The 18,700-nt window shown below is 46.7% G+C and overlaps 1 protein-coding gene across 1 annotated transcript in view; it reads left to right on the top strand.

The window, feature by feature from the left end:
• Positions 1-17,326, top strand: part of fras1 (Fraser extracellular matrix complex subunit 1) — a 228,899-nt gene extending 211,573 nt beyond the window's left edge. The window contains exons 48-73 of the mRNA XM_022753768.1: positions 739-879; positions 1,307-1,534; positions 3,914-4,027; positions 5,163-5,313; positions 6,530-6,689; positions 7,212-7,380; positions 7,490-7,736; positions 7,871-8,215; positions 9,037-9,197; positions 9,531-9,678; positions 9,890-10,095; positions 10,180-10,336; positions 11,162-11,362; positions 11,532-11,719; positions 12,212-12,487; positions 12,575-12,807; positions 12,899-13,059; positions 13,206-13,420; positions 13,596-13,746; positions 14,125-14,232; positions 14,382-14,541; positions 14,645-14,761; positions 14,890-15,056; positions 15,362-15,567; positions 16,249-16,395; positions 16,711-17,326. Of these exons, the coding sequence (XP_022609489.1) occupies positions 739-879; positions 1,307-1,534; positions 3,914-4,027; positions 5,163-5,313; positions 6,530-6,689; positions 7,212-7,380; positions 7,490-7,736; positions 7,871-8,215; positions 9,037-9,197; positions 9,531-9,678; positions 9,890-10,095; positions 10,180-10,336; positions 11,162-11,362; positions 11,532-11,719; positions 12,212-12,487; positions 12,575-12,807; positions 12,899-13,059; positions 13,206-13,420; positions 13,596-13,746; positions 14,125-14,232; positions 14,382-14,541; positions 14,645-14,761; positions 14,890-15,056; positions 15,362-15,567; positions 16,249-16,395; positions 16,711-17,292 (5,139 nt within the window). The 3' untranslated portion in view covers positions 17,293-17,326. The remainder of the gene's footprint in view (positions 1-738; positions 880-1,306; positions 1,535-3,913; positions 4,028-5,162; positions 5,314-6,529; positions 6,690-7,211; positions 7,381-7,489; positions 7,737-7,870; positions 8,216-9,036; positions 9,198-9,530; positions 9,679-9,889; positions 10,096-10,179; positions 10,337-11,161; positions 11,363-11,531; positions 11,720-12,211; positions 12,488-12,574; positions 12,808-12,898; positions 13,060-13,205; positions 13,421-13,595; positions 13,747-14,124; positions 14,233-14,381; positions 14,542-14,644; positions 14,762-14,889; positions 15,057-15,361; positions 15,568-16,248; positions 16,396-16,710) is intronic.
• Positions 17,327-18,700: the final 1,374 nt, after the last annotated feature.

Raw genomic sequence — 18,700 nt, forward strand, 5'->3', positions numbered from 1 at the left:
TTTTTTTTTTTCCTGCATGTTGAAGTGATATTACAGCAGAATGTTTTACTCAGCGGTGAGGTGAGGTGAGGTGAGATTCCTCAAGGGGCATATTTGTGTTGTTTGGGGTTTTAACCTGTTATAGACTAGTTGGTATTCAGTCAGCGGCAGGTTTCGTTTTACACGTTCAGCACCATCTCCCATCACCATTGCTGGCGATGAAAAGCATCGGAAAAATAACATTAGATATCGTCTGTTACCTTATCTTGGTTTTCATGAGTGAAGAAGAACAACCTGTTTTTTTTTTTTAGCTTTGTGAGAATGTATTCTTCAGATAATCCGATGGGTTTTAAAGGGTTTATTGAACTTAAACGGTAGATTAAAGAGTTTTTCCTCACTATAATTGTTCCTCGCTTTCATACTGGCTTTGAGGAAAAATCCCTTCCTAAAGCACCTTCAATCTAAGTGAAGGGAGACGCTAATATGAGGCTTCAGCTGTGTGAATACAAATCAAGTGGGTCTCCAAAGTTACTCTGTTTTTAGTAGAATATCATGCCTGTAATGTTTTATGACAGACTCACCATAAATGTGAAGGAGTCAACCCTTAAAGGAATCCGAAATCCTTCAGTTTATCTGGAAATTTCTAAATCACCAAATGTGGAGATATGTGACAAAGGTCTTTGATTCCCAAGTAATATATGCATAAACTATTATTTAGCTTCAAACGGATTCATATTGTCCTGTGTGTGTTGTCCTCAGGTTGCTCAGACCTTCTACATCACCATCAAACCGGTGGACGACTCCCTGCCTCTGCTGCAGGTCCCCGGCATGAGGGTCCAGGAGGGTGTGAGGAAGACCATCACCGAATTCGAGCTGAAGGCCACTGACGCAGACACTGAGGTACACAAATCCAACTGTCGATATTTATTTATGTGTTTATTTATTTAGTTGACTTCCAAATGATAGCCGGTGATCAGCAGCTTAGCCAGTCCCCGACTAAGACGTCTAAGCTCTTCAAAAAAGGCCAGCTGTTCGCTAAAGATTTATTTTTCTGGTAACAACTTTCCAAATCCTGTTTTCAGTTGATTTAAGGAGAGTCTTACACTCTTAATCCCATCAATCTGTGATTCACAGTTTACTCCAGGAGTGATTATGTGATTAATGCAATTTCCTGTTTCGGTGGGCAAGCTCTCGTAGAGCCCGACTTTCCTACTCGACTGCAATTAGAGGTTTTTCTTCGTTTCTAGGAAGCCGTCAGTAGCTGTTAAAGAACTGAGAGTATTCAGCCGCAGGTTTCATTTCTCTCCTCGGCCTCTCGTCCATCCAGGCGGAGTCCATCGTCTTCACCGTCGTCCAGGCTCCTCGCCACGGCACCATCGAGCGAACCGGCAACGGCCAGCACTACCGGCAGACCAGCAGCTTCACCATGGACGACATCTACCAGAACCGCATCAGCTACAACCACGACGGGTCCAACTCACTCAAGGACCGCTTCACCTTCTCTGTGGCTGACGGCACCAACCTGCTCTTCATGGTGGAGGAGGGCGGCAAAGAGGTGTGCGACGTGTGCGGCACGCTGTCATTTTTGCAACAGCGGGAAGGCCAAATGTGTGTGTGTGTGTGTGTGTGTGTGTGTGTGTGTGTGTGTGTGGTGTGAAGCAGCTTCCTGACATCTTTAGTGCAGCTAGATGATTGAATTAGCAGAGTTAGGGCATTCATGGGTGCATGTCTGTGTGTGTGTGTGTGTGTGTGTGTGTGTGTGTGTGTGTGTGTGTGTGTGTGTGTGTGTATGTGTGTATGTGTGTATGTGTATATTTGAAGGTCTGTGTGTGTGTGTGTGTGTGTGTGTGTCTGGCCTTTTTTATGACAGGAGGTGTGAATCAGCATTTTTTGCGTGTGTGTTCTTATATGTCTGTCTTTGTGAGGACCTGGTTATAAAACTGAAGAGTAAGGACACTTTTGAAAAGTGAGAACATATTTGGGAAGTGAAACAATTTTTATAAGTTTTTTTTTTTTTAATGCCTATTTTAGGCAGGACAGTGAAGGTAGACAGGAAATTCAGGGACAGAGAGAAGGGGAAAGACATGCAGCAGAGAGTCCAACCCTGGAAAGTGAATGCATTCTTGAGTGAGAACATCTTAGGAAAGTAAGGACATTTGAAAAGCTGAGGACATGATGTAGGTGAAAAGCAGAAGGATATTTTAGACAAGTTAGGACATCTTTGGAAACCAAGGCACATTTATGGAAAGTCAGGACATCTTTTGAACGTGAGGGCAAAGGAAAAGGAATGACGTTTTGAAAAGGGAGAACATTCTTGGAAAGTGAGGACATGTGAGGAAAATGTGAGACATTACGACATAATTTGGAAAGTGATGATGTTCCTGGAAAGTGGGGACAATGAGCCTGAAGCACAGTAACTTCACCCTCACACATTGTCTCATTTGAATCATTTTTAGAGGCCTGAAGGAGTGTACATCATTTTACAAGAAAAAAAAAAACAGAGAAAAGCCTAAAAAACCTACGGTGCAGAATTTGGTATTTTCCTACTTCCCGCCCTGGTAATCTCATAAATCCCTCGGATTCATCCTGCGAGCCCTCGTGGTCCGGTGGTTATTTTCTGGGCTCGACCAGAAGCCACAGGTTAACAATGTATTAAATCAGGGTCCTCACAAGGACAGGAGTATGAGCGTGTGTGTGTGTGTGTGTGTGTGTGTGTGTGCTGTTACACACAGCTTTATGATGGTAGTTATGAGCAAGCCCCAGGGTGAATTGACTTCTCCGCTTGTCAATTTAGCCGTCCCTCTCAGCCGCCCTCCTCCGCCTGTCTCTGCTAATAGTCCGAATGATTCAATTGAATGACAGAAGGACAATATTGACATCAACCATCACACACACACACACACACATACACATTTCTTGGGCTTGTGTTTATTACCTTTCCATCACCTGAAGACACTTGCCTCGGTGGTCACACGTCTGTCCTCTGATGACAGGTCATGGCATTAACGCCGCAGCCGGTGTTTTAGGTGAATCTGTTCCCACTGGAGCTCCCGTGTTATTAAATAATGTATGAGCTCCTATAAACCGTGTGGATGAATGCGTCTTCCAAAGGGCACGTGTCAGAGTTGGACTTAACAGCGTCTCTTGTGATGACAGGTCGCTCCTCCAATATTCCCACATGTACCGCAGACACCATGTTGTACCTGGTGATATTGGAGCAGTTTATTTGATTTTGCCCGGCATCATAGGTTTTGACGGGGGGGGTGAATCAATAAAGTAATAACCTACAGAACTTGTTTTTGTGCCTATGACGTTCATGAATTGGATGTGGGCTGAATGTCACTGTGCAGGGCACTCGTACTGCAACCACAGATCTAGGCAGAAACCTGAGGGATAGATTACCTCAGAACCTGGGCCGAACCAAAACTATTTCCATGCTGGCTGAAAACCACATGCTTTCTGTGGTTTTGTTGTTAGGACATTTTAAAGTGAATGTTGTGGGAAAAAATGTCTTAAAGGTCCCATATGTTACACCTTTCCTGTGTTTGATCCATAGGAGAGGAGGCTCTGAGCCTTTCTTCTGATTGGCCGACTGTTTTATGACTGATCAAATGCTAATATAGCATCTTTCAGGTAAACAATTTACAACGCTGCTTTGTTGTGACGTCACAAAGTTCCAGAAGTCCTGACGGCTGGTTTTAAGGCTCAGTTTCTGAATACAGGCTGTGTGCATTTCTCTGTGGACTGAGGCTTTGATACTTTCACAGTATTAATATAGAAGCTAGACCTGATCTGTAATCACACTACACATGGACAGAGACCTTTACACTATATGGGACCTTTAAACCATTTTGTTCTCTTTTAAGCTCTTCTCAAAAGTCATATCACCACCATCCTTGAAAACGTATTTTTCACATCTTTTCTGGTTTCCCAGATAGTGACGGCTGCTCCCCAGAAGTTCAAGATTGATATTCTCCCAGTCGACGATGGCACACCACGTATTGTCACTAACTTGGGCTTGCAGTGGCTGGAGTACATGGACACCAAGGTATAAATCTTCCCTTTGCATCTTCACATTTTTATGAATATCTTCACATATATTTTCCTCTGTTTAACTGGGATGTTTAAGAGCCGTAAAAAAGGAGCGATATGCCCAGTCGCCTTATGGTCACGGGACATGAGGCTGGTTTCACTGGACACTTTAAAAAGCTGAGAGCGAGCAGAGGGCTGGCTTGTTGCAGAGCTGCTTGTTCGCCCAGGAGACTGAATGAAGTCTTTAAAACGTGTGTCCAGGAGAGCGTCTGAGAAACACGACTGTATCGTAGCAACATATCAACTGTCTGAGAGGAGCACCATCTCCGCTTATTCATTATGTATAATTAACTTGCGCCCTCTGCTGGTTTAAAGACCTCATCGCAATGAAACCCATTCGTTGCTATGGATATTGTAAGAATGCCGCTTCATTCACTGATCCTGAGTTGTGTCTTCACTGAGGCAAATTATCACAATGTTAAACTCCTGCATCTGCTTCTAACATTTTTTTATTTTCCAGTGGACGCAGCTGTGTTCAACCAATAACACATACCTCCAGCATTTATAGCCAAAGCTCATTTGCCTTTGAAATAGACGCAACAATAAACAAACATACCTTCTATGATATGTGGTGGAATCCTGTTCTCTCCTTCCACAGCATGTGGTGAATCCACAAGCTTAATACAGAGCTGAATCCCTTTAGATGAGCATGTTTCTAGGATCTTTAAACTGGTATTGACACATAAAACCATAGAGCTCCAGCTGGACATAGTAAGTGCTCCAGGTGGGTGTAACTTTGTCAAATTCTGCCTCAAGGGCACTTGAATCAAAAGGACAGCTGGAGGTCTGTCCCTCTACTCAACGACCCACTTCAGCTCTGGGAAAAAAAAAAAGCGACACATTTTGTCAAGATCTTAATCTGCATTCAGTTTTGGGAAACCACTACATAGTGTGGCGGGCGAAATAGTGTTCACATGTGACAATTAAAATATCTGAAATTCTTTATTTACCCAGATCCACTGCAAGTTGCACACAAAAAAACTAATTTTCCTTTTAGAACATTTAAAATGACTGTGACAGTGAAAAACTACGATGTTAATACAACATGTGGTCACAGTGAAATGAGCGACTCGTGTTCGTTGTCCCCTCAGGCCACCAACCTGATCACCAAGAAGGAGCTGCTGACCACGGACCCCGACACAGATGACGGACAGCTGGTTTATGAAATCACCACCGAGCCGAAGCACGGCTTCCTGGAGAGCAAGCTGAAACCTGGCAGCCCCGTCACCACGTTCACACAAGGTACAGAGGCCCCCGTCTCTCCGTTTCTTACTGGTGCTCATTTATTTATTTTATAAGCCTTAGATAAAGACGTGTAAAGTCAAGTCTGTAAGCTTAAAGTTCCAAAAAAAACTTGTGACCCTTTAGATTTACCTTGGAATATCTTGGGAATCACTGTTCTTACACTTAGATCCAGTTCTGCTCCCTTGCATTTCTTTTTGTTTTGAAGTCACCCTCGGTCTGGAGTGGCGGAGAAAGAGAAGAGTAGCAGGGTCAAGGACGCCAAAAACTCAACCCCAAATTCCCGCCTGTCCAGTCCTGTCTGTGTTTTTCTTCTCTGAAAGTTTTTTGTTGAAAGGCACCTCAGCGGCTTTTCTTCCTCCTGTTTCTCCTTGCCCCGTGTTCTCTCAGCCAATTTGCAGCTGGAATCAGCAGCTTCCTCATCTGCTTATCTTCACCTCTGGGCTGCAGCCAGGGATCAGTGTCAGCGCGCTTTTGTGAAAATGTTGATCCTGGAGGCTGGAGAGCGACTCGAAACAGTCACTTTGATGTGTTTGCGTTCGCAGTTTGGAACTTGTAAACATCATTTTCTTAATGATAACAAGTCTAATAACTGAAATAAACCTTTACCCTGAGAGAGAGTAAAAAAAAAAAAGAATAAAATGGGTGGGATTCACTTTACAAAACTGTCTGTGAACATTTCCTCTCATACTACTTCATACATTTTTTAACCTGTGTGGTCCAGTTTAGCACAGTTTCCTGTTCATTACTGAAAGTATTTATTGTGGACTTCCTGAAGGTCATTCAAACAGCTCTCTGAGCACAGGGACTCTCATCCCTTTTTTTTTTTGGCTTTGTGCCCTCAATTACAGAGTGTTTTCTTCTCCCCAACCTCCTCTGGAAAATAGAAATTGAGCACAAATTGTGACGACTTTCATCTTCATTTTCAAGTGTTCTTCATTACGCTCAAGGAATAGAAAGAGGACGGAGGCTGCAAATTATGGAATCATTATTTCACAGAAAATACATTCTTCACAAAGATTTTTGTTATTAAGACTCAATCCCCGGGGACGGCGTCTGCGTCTGTCCCTCTCCACACAGTGAGGTCAAAGTGACATCTTCCGTGATGTATGATAGGCTCATCCTTCTCATGACCTGACACAAGTGTAAAGTAAGAATAACTGAAGCAAGGAATTCACAGTTTGATCTTCATTAATCCGACCTTGTTCCTCTGTAGCCGACATCAACCTGGGTCTGATCCGCTACGTGCTGCATCAGGAGAACGTTCAAGAAACCATGGACAACTTCAAGTTCCTGGTCAAGGACAGTAAACCCAATGTTGTCAGCGACAATGTCTTCCACATCCAGTGGTCCCTCATCAGCTTCGAGCACAAAAGGTTCGTATTATGTGTGAGGTGTTTCCTGAAATTACTTTAGAGGTCTTGTGTTGTATAAAGGTCTCTGTCCATGTGTAGTGTGATTATAGATCAGGTCTAGGTTCTATATTAATACTGTGGAAGTATCAAAGCCTCAGTCCACAGAGAAATGCACACAGCCTGTATTCAGAAACTGAGCCCTAAAACGAGCTGTCAGGACTTCCTGTAACTTTGTGATGTCACAACAAAGCAGTAACCAAGCCCCGCCCACCTGGACACACCTTCCAAACCTTGCGGGATTTGGTTTCTCTGAGTGTTTTTTACCTGAAATCTGCTTTATTTTTATTGGATCACTCAGAAAAACAGTCAGCCAATCAGAAGAGAGGCTCAAAGCCTCCCGTCTTCTGACTGGCTCACCAACCACAAATTAAAACTTAAAACCACAAATATATCTTCTTATGGATCAACACTTCAAATAAAACACAGAAGAAGAAAATATGAGACAGTTAAATTAATCTCTCTCTTCCTCTGATGGTTCCACAGCTACAATGTGAGTGAGAAAGCTGCTACGGTGGCAGTGACGGTGAAGCGAACAGGTAACCTCAACCAGTACGCCATCGTGCTGTGCCGCACCGAGCAGGGCAGCGCCACCTCCACCGGCAGCGTTGGATCGCGTCCCGGCCAGCAAGACTATGTGGAATATGCTGGACAGGTAACCCTGAGCTTTTATTGTCTCAATGTTGTTGTTGTTGTCGTCGTCGTTGTTGTCGTCATTCATATTTTATTTTGATCGATGCCTCTGCTGTTGCCCCCGTTCACAGGTGCAGTTTGATGAGCGCGAGGACACCAAGGTGTGCACCATAGTCATCAGTGACGACAAGGTGTTCGAGGGAACCGAGAGCTTCCACGTGGAGCTGAGCATGCCCGTGTACGCGCTGCTGGGCGGGAACACTCGCGCCATCGTCAACATCAACGACACCGAGGACGAACCCACCCTGCAGTTCGATAAGAAGACCTACCACGTTAACGAGAGCACGGGACTCATCCACGTCCCCATCGAGAGAAAAGGTGACCCAACACTGTACCAGCTGCAATGGAGGGGGGCGGGTTCTAACGTCCTTGTTATCCTCTTTGACTGTTCCCATGGTAACCAACATATGACCAGCAGTGACCCTTCCCTCTCCTCCCTCATCTCCGCTCAGGTGACGCCTCCAGCACCGTGTCCGCCCTCTGCTACACCGTGGCCAAGTCAGCGCAGGGCAGCAGCCTCCACGCCCTGGAGTCCGGCTCCGACTACAAGAGCCGCGGCATGACCAGCGACAACCGCGTCCTCTTCGGCCCCGGCGTCAGCATGACCACCTGTGACATCAAGCTCATCGACGACAGCGAGTACGAGCTGTCCGAGGAGTTCGAGCTGGTGCTGTCGGACGCCTCGGACAACGCCCGCATGGGGGACGTCACGGTGGCCAAGGTCGTCATCGACGGACCCAACGATGCGTCGACCGTCTCCCTCGGGAACGCCACTTTTACTTTCAGCGAAGACGCTGGTATGAACCATGTTCTCACACACACGACTGTACACAGTACCTGTGTGGTGCTCTTCTCTCTCTCTCTCTGCGAGAATCTGCTGGACGTTATTTAAGAGGAATGTGGAAACGTCAAGATCTCCAGGGGAAATTATGACGCAAAGAAAAGTTAAAGCAAGAATTTGTCTTGATGCTCCAGTTGTCGCCATGGATATGATCTTTTAGACTGAGATAGCAAACAAATATAAGATGTGCTCCTGCTGGCGACAACATAATAGTTCCTGAAAATAAAAACCCCACTGGTCTAAACGTCACAGATTTTTGTGTTTGGAAGCAGGAGCACAGGACTGATAGTAGCCTCTTATAATAAGTCACAGTCACACTGCGCCCGCTATAATTCTTTAGAATCTCCTGTAGCAGCATTTTAACTTGAAAGCTGATGTCATATATCTCTCAGTAGAGGGATTTATTTTAATACGGTCCTGCTGTAACTACACCCACCCCTCCCTCCCTCTCCTCTCCTCTTCTTCTGCCCGACACTCTCTCTTTTCCTTCTGTGCTGCTCTGACGTGGCTCTAATCTTGAATAAAGGCAGCAACCGTGCATCATCGAACAGCCGCTGCAATTAGTCGCTGCAAAATTAAGTTTCGCAGTCAATTTCCCTCTGCTGCTATTGACTAAATGACTTTAAAATTGCAGATCAAAGCAAAGCGGAGTTACTGAAGGTCACCCAGTGTCTCAGGTTGTCTCAGGATGCGTCTATAGTTTGAGGAGACAGAAATCCTGATACTTTCCAAATGTCCAAACCTGCCTTTAATTTTTTTTTTATCTCCACACTTCAGGCACAATCGAAATACCAGTGCTGCGCCACGGCAGCGACCTCTCCTCGTTGACGTCCGTGTGGTGCGCCACTCGACCCTCAGACCCCCCCTCAGCCAGCCCGGGGGTCGACTACATCCCCAGCTCCAAGAAGGTGGAGTTCAAACCTGGGAAAACCGAGGAGGTGAGGAGAGAGACTCTGCTACAGTTCTTCTCTTACAAATATCCAGTAGTTACACGACTGAACCGGTGCAGCGCCTTCATCAACATATTCACCTGGATAAAGATGTTCAAGGTCTCCATGGAGACCAATAAAGGCTGTATTAGAGACGCATCAGGTTGTTTACAGCCCGATGATGAGGCTGATTGATGGAGAACAATAACATGAAAAACTCAAAAGACAAAATCTAAATTATGCATGAAGAAATAAGGAATTTGACCTTCCTCTGCACCTGCTGAGGAAACCATCAGATACGCTGAGTTTACATTATGCTGATTCATTTATTTATTTTTACAGACCTGCAGTTTGACCATCATGGACGACGTCCAGAACCCGTCCATCGAGGGATCCGAGTCCTTCGTGGTCTTCCTCAGTTCTCCTCAGGGTGCTGTCCTACAGGAGCCCTACGAAGCCAACGTGGTCATCACTGACACCTTCCAGGACAGTACGTAAACACCAGAGGCCATATATCAACAATATTCTGTTCATTTTTATTGATCTTATTGACCTTCGTCAAGTGTCGAGGACAAACTGACTCTAAAACACCCACTTCACATCAAATATGCATTTCTTTTTCTTTTTTTTTATCATCTCATATTTTCATAGATTAGTGTTGACCAGTGTTTAGAATTGAATGTCATATTTCTCTCTCTCAGTTCCCAGCATGCAGTTTGAGAAGAGCGCCTACACTGTGAAGGAGAAGGACAGCGTCCTCCACATCCCCATCATCCGTACGGGCGACCTGTCCTTCAAGTCATCCGTGCGGTGTTTCACCCGGACCATGTCTGCCATGGTGATGGACGACTTCGAGGAGCGGCGAAACGCTGATGAGTCACGCATCACTTTCCTCAAAGGAGAGAAGGTAGAATTTTTTCTTTCAGTTTGTCTTTTTGTATCTTTGTCGTCAGTTTAAAGTCCATTCTTTGTTTTTATTTGTGTTTCCCAGGTGAAGAACTGCACGGTTCACATCAATGACGACTCCGTGTTCGAGCCTGAGGAGGAGTTCCAGGTGCACCTCGGTACGCCGCTGGGAGACCACTGGAGCGGCGCCATGGTGGGCGCTAACGACATCGTCACCATCACCATCACCAACGATGAAGACGGTAAGCAGGAGCTACAGTCGACTCCTGATTCACACCGAGCAGATACGCTGACGCCATGTCGCTGAACTTCTGTTGCTCTTTAATTTATTTAGGTAGAAAAACTGGATCAAGTCAATTTGTCTTTGTTAATGCAGCAGGAGAAAAACATAAATCGTGGTTTAGTGGAACAACAACATGCATATTCTCCAGTAGAGCATGTACTGAACCGCTTAAGCTTAAGTTTGCCGCAAGCATTATGTAGCAGCAGCATGTGACAGGATCTAATGTATTTTTCAGATGTCAGATATCACTGTGTTCACTGCAAATATGATGCAGGTTATAAAAAAAAATAGAAACCTCAGTGATCTTTATCTCTCTCTGTCTGTTGTTATTCATTAAACCACAGCTCTGGCTTCCTGTTTGTCAAATGATAGATTTCCAAATCCTCCTACTTGTCTATGAAGCACAAAGTAGTCCCGTCGCCTAAATGCATCTCTGATCCGGTTGTACGCTACGAAGCATCCGGACCACTCAGTGTTCCCCCGAATCAGAACCAAGCGATGTGAAGCAGCTTTTTAGTTCCTGTGTGTGTTCCCCCCACCTGTGGAACAAGCTTCCTCAATACATGAGGTCTACTGAAGAGCTCATTTAAATCGCTGCTTTTTATTGTCTTTTAAATCCAATTTTTTAAATGCACTTTGAACTGCCTTGTGTCCGAATGGTGCTATATAAATAAATCCTATTAATTAAATAAATGTTTCTTATTGTTTCTTCGTTTATTTGTTTATAAGCAACGTTAACCATTGATGATGAGATATATTGTAACATCTTTGTATCTTCCTCCAGCTCCCACCATCGAGTTCGAGCAGGCGTCCTATCAGGTCAGAGAGCCTCCTGGGCCGGACGGCATCGAGGTGTTGAACATCAAGGTGATCCGTCGGGGGGATCTGGACCGGACCTCCAAGATCCGCTGCAGCACCCGGGACGGATCGGCCCAGTCTGGAGTCGACTACAATCCCAAGAGCCGAGTGCTTAAATACACCCCGGGTCAGTGGCTCGAAAACCATCATGTGACAAATCAGCTGATGAGAACAACAGCTGATTTCCAGACGTTGCTTTGTCTGTAGAAAGAGATTCTTCTTTGTTGTGGATGTTGGAGGAGCGAGTACGAGCGGGATCATTTCACTAAACATCTTCCGGTTTCTTCATTCGGTAGGAATGGACCACATCCTGTTCAAAGTGGAGATCCTGTCCAATGAGGACAGGGAGTGGCACGAGTCCTTCTCATTGGTCCTCGGCCCTGATGACCCCGTGGAGGCGGTGCTCGGGGAGATCACTATGGCGACGGTGACCATTCTGGACCAGGAGGCTGCAGGCAGCCTCATCCTGCCTGCCCCGCCTATTGTAAGAAAACTTTAAGTTAACTTTTAAGTGTTTACTGTGCTTTAAATGAAATAATGGAGGCTGTGATGCAACCAGTTCAACCAGAAACTACAGCTCACAGTCTGTCTCTTATTGTATAAGAACAACACAACACAGAGATATAAAGCACGAGCAGCAGAAGAAACTAGAACAGGATGTGCAGTTTTATGAAGGACGTATATTCTTTTGTCTGTTTCCCTCAGCGCTGACAGCTCAACATGTTTGTAGCACTTACAGAGCCTGGCGCTAGAAACAAGAAACAATACATATCCAGCCACTCCAAAACAGCAGCACTAAACATGGCTGTTCATTCTCCTTCAGGCGTTTGTCTACAGCTTCTACATTTTGCATGCATTTCACCAGAAGCTTTTACGATAAATGCGTCAGTGCAGCTGTGTTCACATGCCATGAAAATATTAAGTGGTGGGTAATTTTACCTCAAATCTATCGCGAACCATCCTCCTTCCTCCTCAGGTGGTCTCGCTCGCTGACTACGATCACGTCCAGGAGGTGATCAAGGAAGGCAGCAAGAAGACTCCCTCTCCCGGTTACCCGCTGGTCTGCGTCACCCCCTGCGACCCCCACTACCCCAAGTACTCTGTGATGAGGGAGCGCTGCGAAGAGGCCGGGATCAACCAGACGCAAGTTCACTTCTCCTGGGAAGTGGCGGCCCCCACCGACACCAACGGGGCCCGGTCCCCGTTCGAGACGGTCACAGACACCACCCCGTATACCAGCGTCAACCATATGGTGAGTTGACGTAGGGCGAGAAATATTCTCAGTGGGCTCCACCGGACGCAGAGAGCAGTGGGTGCTGAAGTCTCTGTCTCTTTTCAGGTCCTGGACAGTATTTACTTCAGCCGCCGCTTCCACGTCCGCTGCGTGGCACAGGCCAGGGATAAAGCCGGTCACCTCGGAACGCCGCTGAGGAGCAACATCGCCACCATCGGCACAGAGGGCTCCATCTGCCACACGCCTGTTACCACGGGAACCGCCAGAGGCTTCCAGGCCCAGTCCTTCATCGCCACGCTCAAATACCTGGATGTCAAGCACAAGGAGCACCCCAACCGGTGAGTGGCGGGCGGGTGGACGGTGTGACCGAAACTCGGGTGTTTTGTTTATTGACGTCTTTTCCGCTCTGCTCTGTTTGTCCCCGTGCAGGATCCATATCTCAGTGCAGATCCCCCACCAGGATGGCATGCTCCCCCTGGTGTCCACCATGCCCCTTCACAACCTGCACTTCCTGCTGTCAGAGTCCATCTATAGGCAGCAGCACGTCTGCTCCAACCTGGTCACCCTCAAAGACCTGCAGGGTCTCTCCGGTGAGTCGCAGACGCACACGTGGACATGCTGTGAATCCTCCCTAACATCAGAGCTCCGCTGAGACCTGAAACAGAGATGATATTTTCTTTTCCATGTTGTTAGATCTGTTTCAGCTGATATGACCTTTGACAACCTTCCTCCACAGAATCCGGCTTCCTGGATGACGTATCCTACGACAGCATCTCTCTGGGGCCGGGCTATGACCGCCCTTACCAGTTCAACCCCAACGTCCGGGAGGCCAAGAGCATCCAGCTCTACAAGCACCTCAACCTCAAGAGCTGCATCTGGACCTTCGACGCCTACTACGACATGACGGAGCTCATCGACGTCTGCAGCGGCTCCGTCACCGCCGACTTCCAGGTACTTTCTGTGACCGCCATGTATGAGTGTGAGAAAATCATTGCGTCACTTAAAGTTAAGAAGGTCAGAAGTAGACGCCTCAACGGCGTAGTTTTCCCAACCTGCCCTCCATACACAAAGTTTTGGTCAAACTTTACTTCAGAACCAACATCAAAACATGCTGTTGTTCTTCCAGGTTCGGGACTCGGCTCAGTCCTTCCTGACGGTGCAGGTTCCTCTCTATGTGTCCTACATCTACGTGACGGCGCCGAGAGGCTGGGCGTCTCTGGAGCATCACACCGAGATGGAGTTCTCTTTCTTCTACGACACCGTGCTCTGGAGGACAGGTCAGGACTGGACGCAGCAAACACCTGGAAAACTGCACGTTTTTTTATGAGCAAATCATGAATGTAAAGTCAGTCCGAGTCTCCCATCATGCATTTCTCCTGGATCAGTTTGACAATATATGTAGAGTCTCAACCAAGTAATTATGAGAACATTTGCTGTAGCTACTGTAGATACAGAAGTTATAGTGAAAGCTGAGCAGAAGAAGTTCAGTGCACGTGAACTTTGAACTTTGAACTTTACATTTAAATGCAGTGGTATATAAGTACAATGTGGTTTTTGCCGATGCTGTGTGCAGTCCCTCGTAGTTGTGTTGGATAATAAGACAGGTGACCTTGCCCTGACCTCCGGCCTCCTTGGCTGGTGTTTTACGCGTGCAGGTATCCAGACTGACAGCGTCCTCTCGGCCAGACTGCAGATCATCAGGATCTACATCAGAGAGGACGGACGACTGGTGATTGAGTTCAAAACGCACGCCAAGTTCAGAGGTCAGTTCACAGGATTTACCTGTTCTAGCTGCAGCGGCCATGATGAGTCCTTATTTACAGAAGCAGCCTGTTATTGTATTAATACAACAAATTTTAGCTGCTTCACTGGAATAAAAACACAATTTATTTGTCGGTGTTTCCTCCTCCAGGTCAGTTTGTCCCTGAACACCACACTCTGCCGGGCCACAAGTCCCGCCTGATGGCCCCCGACCACCTCGGAGGCATCGAGTTCGACATGCAGCTGCTGTGGAGCGCTCAGACCTTTGACTCGCCGTACCAGCTGTGGAGGGCGACCAGCTCCTACAGCAGGTCAGTCCATCCACTCACAGCCATGCAGCCAGAGGGCGAGTGCGCCGGCTGAAAACTCCGCCTCACCGTACCTCATGCTGTCTTAATGTGTGTCCTTCAACAGGAAGGACTATTCTGGAGAGTACACCGTCTTCCTGATCCCCTGCACCGTGCAGCCCACTCAGCCTTGGATCGACCCCGGGGACAAACCTCTGTCCTGCACGGCTCACGCTCCGGAGAAGTAAGTCCCATCACGGCCTGCACGCCGCACAGCTGTGGAGAGTCGTGATACGTCTGTCACAGGAAGTAACAGCTGGTAACCCGAAGCTGAACCTTGAACTATTGTTTGTTTGTGTTGCACTTCGTCAGGTTCCTGGTGCCGATCGCCTTCCAGCAGACCAACCGGCCCGTTCCCGTGGTTTACTCCCTCAACACGGAGTTCCAGCTGTGTAACAACGAGAAGGTGTTCATGATGGACCCGGCCGCCACCGACGTCTCTATGGCTGAGATGGACTACAAGGGAGCGTTCTCCATGGGTACGACGGGAAGTTCACTCACTCCAAACAGAACTTCCTCAAACAGAGATTTAGAGATTCTTATTGAGGAACCACAAGCTGCTTCTTGTTCCTTTCTGCCGTACTCCTCTTTCTATTTTTTTCTGTACTGTTGTTTCCACATTTTTATAATATAACAGATGATTTTTGAATTCATAGAACACAGATAAAATTTACTGGACAGCACGCTTGGATAAGTCACAGTTCAGGTTCAGGTTTGAGTCTTTCTCACAGCACAAACTCAAAAATATCTTTCTGGAAACCTGTCCCTCTGCTGCCCTCTGCAGGTCAGACGCTGTACGGCAGGGTGCTCTGGAACCCTGAGCAGAACCTGAACGCAGCCTACAAGCTGCAGCTGGAGAAGGTTTACCTCTGCACCGGCCGCGACGGATACGTCCCCTTCTTCGACCCCACCGGGACGCTGTACAACGAGGGGCCGCAGTACGGCTGCATCCAGCCCAACAAGCACCTGAAGCATCGCTTCCTGCTGCTGGTACTGGTGTTTGTTTGTGTACCCTGCTCTGTGGCTCCTGATCGAAGAGCTGTATTCAAAATGCATGACATGTCCGCTGACCTGGGGGGAAATATCATTACCAGCATCATGATTAAATATTAAGCACCAACATGTTGAGGATTCAGACTGTGTTACCAAATAAAGGCGGGTGAAAAAAGTAGATCATGAATTATTTTCATGATAAAATTGGTTTAATGTGTCTCCACAGCATTCACTCCATCAGTACAACAGCAGACTCATGTCACCTCTCATTGTTGCTTTGCTTATGACCTAATATTCCTCCTGTAATGTACCTGCCACACCAGTCTGACCAGTCCCACCAGTCTGACCAGTGCCACCTCTCCGTGTGATGGCACCTGATTATTTTTTCAAAGATATTCAAAGACTGTGGGTTATTTAAATCACTGACTCCATGCAAATCAGTCGTCGGTAACAAACCATTGTGCATTTGTCCTGCATCTCAGATTATTTCATCAGTCCTAAAAAACTATAGATTACTGCAGTTTCTCAATCCTAAATCTAATAAGCAACACGGCTGCACCTGAACATCGCCAGTTCAGCGAGCAAAGCTGAATTTTCCAAACACCTGCCGCTGAACTCGTCTCCAGCTGCTCGGCGATCTGATCAGTTTTTTTCTCTCTTCACGTTTCCCCCGTGCAGGATCGTAAACAGCCCGACGTGTGCGACAGATTCTTCCACGATGTTCCCTTCGAGGCTCACCTCGCCTCAGACCTCCCCGAGCTGCAGTCCATGACGGCCATGCCGGGCGTCGACGGCTTCACGATGAAGGTCGACGCCCTCTACAAGGTGTGTGGAGTCACCTGATGTGACTGATGTTGCTTTAAACTTTATCTTTCTGAATTTAATTTCACATAGACATAGACTTAACGTCTCGCAGACTGTTACAGACCTGATTTCAGCTTTAAGACCCCTGGCTCCTCCAGAGAGTGTGTGTGAATGTGTGTGTGAACGAGACGTACATTCATCAAGTGCTTTGAGTGGTCGATTAAAGAAGAAGAAGAAGCTCGATATAAATTCATCCCACTTACCGTTTATAATTAATCAGTCCTTCACTAGCTAATGCCCTTCTTCTTCTCTCTCTCTCTCTCTGTTGATTGACAGGTGGAGGCGGGGCACCAGTGGTACCTGCAGGTGATTTATGTGATCAGCCCAGAGTCGCGGTCCAGCCCCAGGATTCAGCGTTCAGTGACCTATCAGCTGAGCCGCCCCAAACGCGACCTGGTGGACCGCAGCGGGCGCCTGACGCTCGACGAGTCGCTCATCTATGACAATGAGGGCGACCAGGTGAAGAACGGCACCAACATGAAGTCGCTCCGCCTGGAGGCCGGGCCCTCCGCCACCTTCAACGCCCACGTGGGCAGCTCGGTGGGCGGGGGCGTGGCCGCCGTCACCCTGCTCGTCCTGGTGCTGCTGGCCTCCTGCTTCCTGTTCCGCCGCTGCCGACGGTCGGCCAAGAAGAAGACCAAGAAGTCACAGAAAGTCTACGAGGAGTATCCGCTCAACACCAAGGTGGAGGTGTGCATGGACAAGTGTGTGGAGAAGAACTTCAGCACCAAACACTGCACGGTGAGGAACATCAACATCCTCAACCGCAACCAGGAAGCCAACAGCAAGGCCAAGGTCAAACAGGTCAACCTGGAGGTCAAACTCCACAACAACCTCAACGACGGCACTGAGGTCTGAAAGACTGACGAGGAAGATTAGAGGAAGAGGAGAAGATCAGGAGGAGGAGGAGGAGGAGGAGGAGGGAAGTAAAAATTAAAAAATAAAAAAAGGTATTTTCTAAAAGAAAGTTTGTACTTAAGGAGCGAGATGTTTGTTAATGTATTTTTATACCACTTTGAAAAAGGGAAGAGTGTGAAGTGCAGACAGCTACACGGCGTTTTAATCATTTCACAACTGGGCTACCTCAGGAATCCACGAACCAGTCAGCTGCATGAAACAGCCAAAACATCTGCATCCCGTCATCCGGACTCTCCTTCTTCTCATCGCTGTTTTACTTGACGTCCGCGTCCTTCTTTAGCACCAAAATGGTGACAGGTAGCTCAGACACTGGTGATTGTTTCGTACAAAGTCGCTTCTCTGCTGTATCGAGTCACGTCACTGCTATTAAACGCCGCTGCCGTTGAGGCGGTAGCCGGGGTAGAAGTTTTTTTTTCCGTTATCCTTCGGTCAAAATTGACTCGAGCGACTTCTGCATCAGCTGCTTCTGACTTCCTGTGAAAAGTATTAAGCACGCACAGTGTGCTGCTATGGCCTGAGGCGGAATGAGTGCGGAGTGTAAATAATAACACAAATGAATGATAACTTTTCAAGTGCAATTATGCCATATCTTTTGTTAATCCTTCCCTCATGAGCAGGACCTTTTTTCTTTTTGTTGCGTTTTTAAAAAGAAGTGTATGTCACGCCTTACTTAGAGACATTTGTACTGTCACGTTGAACAAACATAACTCTTCTTATTTTTATTTTTTTTTGTTCGTACTCTGACAGCTGCCAATATTATAAGTGCCATGCAGTATTTTCCTCATGAATCTCAAAGCGAATCATCCAAAGTGTTTTCTTTTTCTTTCTTTTTCTTTCTTCTCCCAAGAGCGAGAAAAGTGAAAATTTCCACGTGATTGTAACAGAAATCCGACGCCAGAGAGAAAGTTTCGATCCCGTCCGCACGACTGAGCGCTTTCGCCTTACTCCTGTTCTAATGAAAAAAGAATCACTTTTTAAATGATGTATTTTGTAAGAGATGTGCGTCTAGCTGCCTTCGTTCTGCCCAAAGACACAAAACCCACTCACATCTCACTCTTTTCTTCATGTATGTATTACTATCTTACCCTCTTATGATGTATTATGTTACGCTCAGCTACTGATGTACCCACGATGTTAAGGTTACTGTAATTTTTAATTTTGTTTTTAAGTGTATGACACTGGTGGGAGAGCACTGCAAAAGAAAAACAAATCGTTTCTCTCCATTCGTCTCTTTGATTCACCTCCTGTCTTCTTTCAACTGTGCCTATCAAACGACATCGGAACGGGGGAATTCTGGGAAATAACATTATATTTTTTTGGTGCTATCATTTTGTGGAAAATAACTATG

The sequence above is a fragment of the Seriola dumerili genome, unplaced genomic scaffold, assembly GCF_002260705.1.
Source record: "Seriola dumerili isolate Sdu_G_001 unplaced genomic scaffold, Sdu_1.0 BDQW01000193.1, whole genome shotgun sequence".
Lineage (NCBI taxonomy): Eukaryota > Metazoa > Chordata > Actinopteri > Carangiformes > Carangidae > Seriola > Seriola dumerili.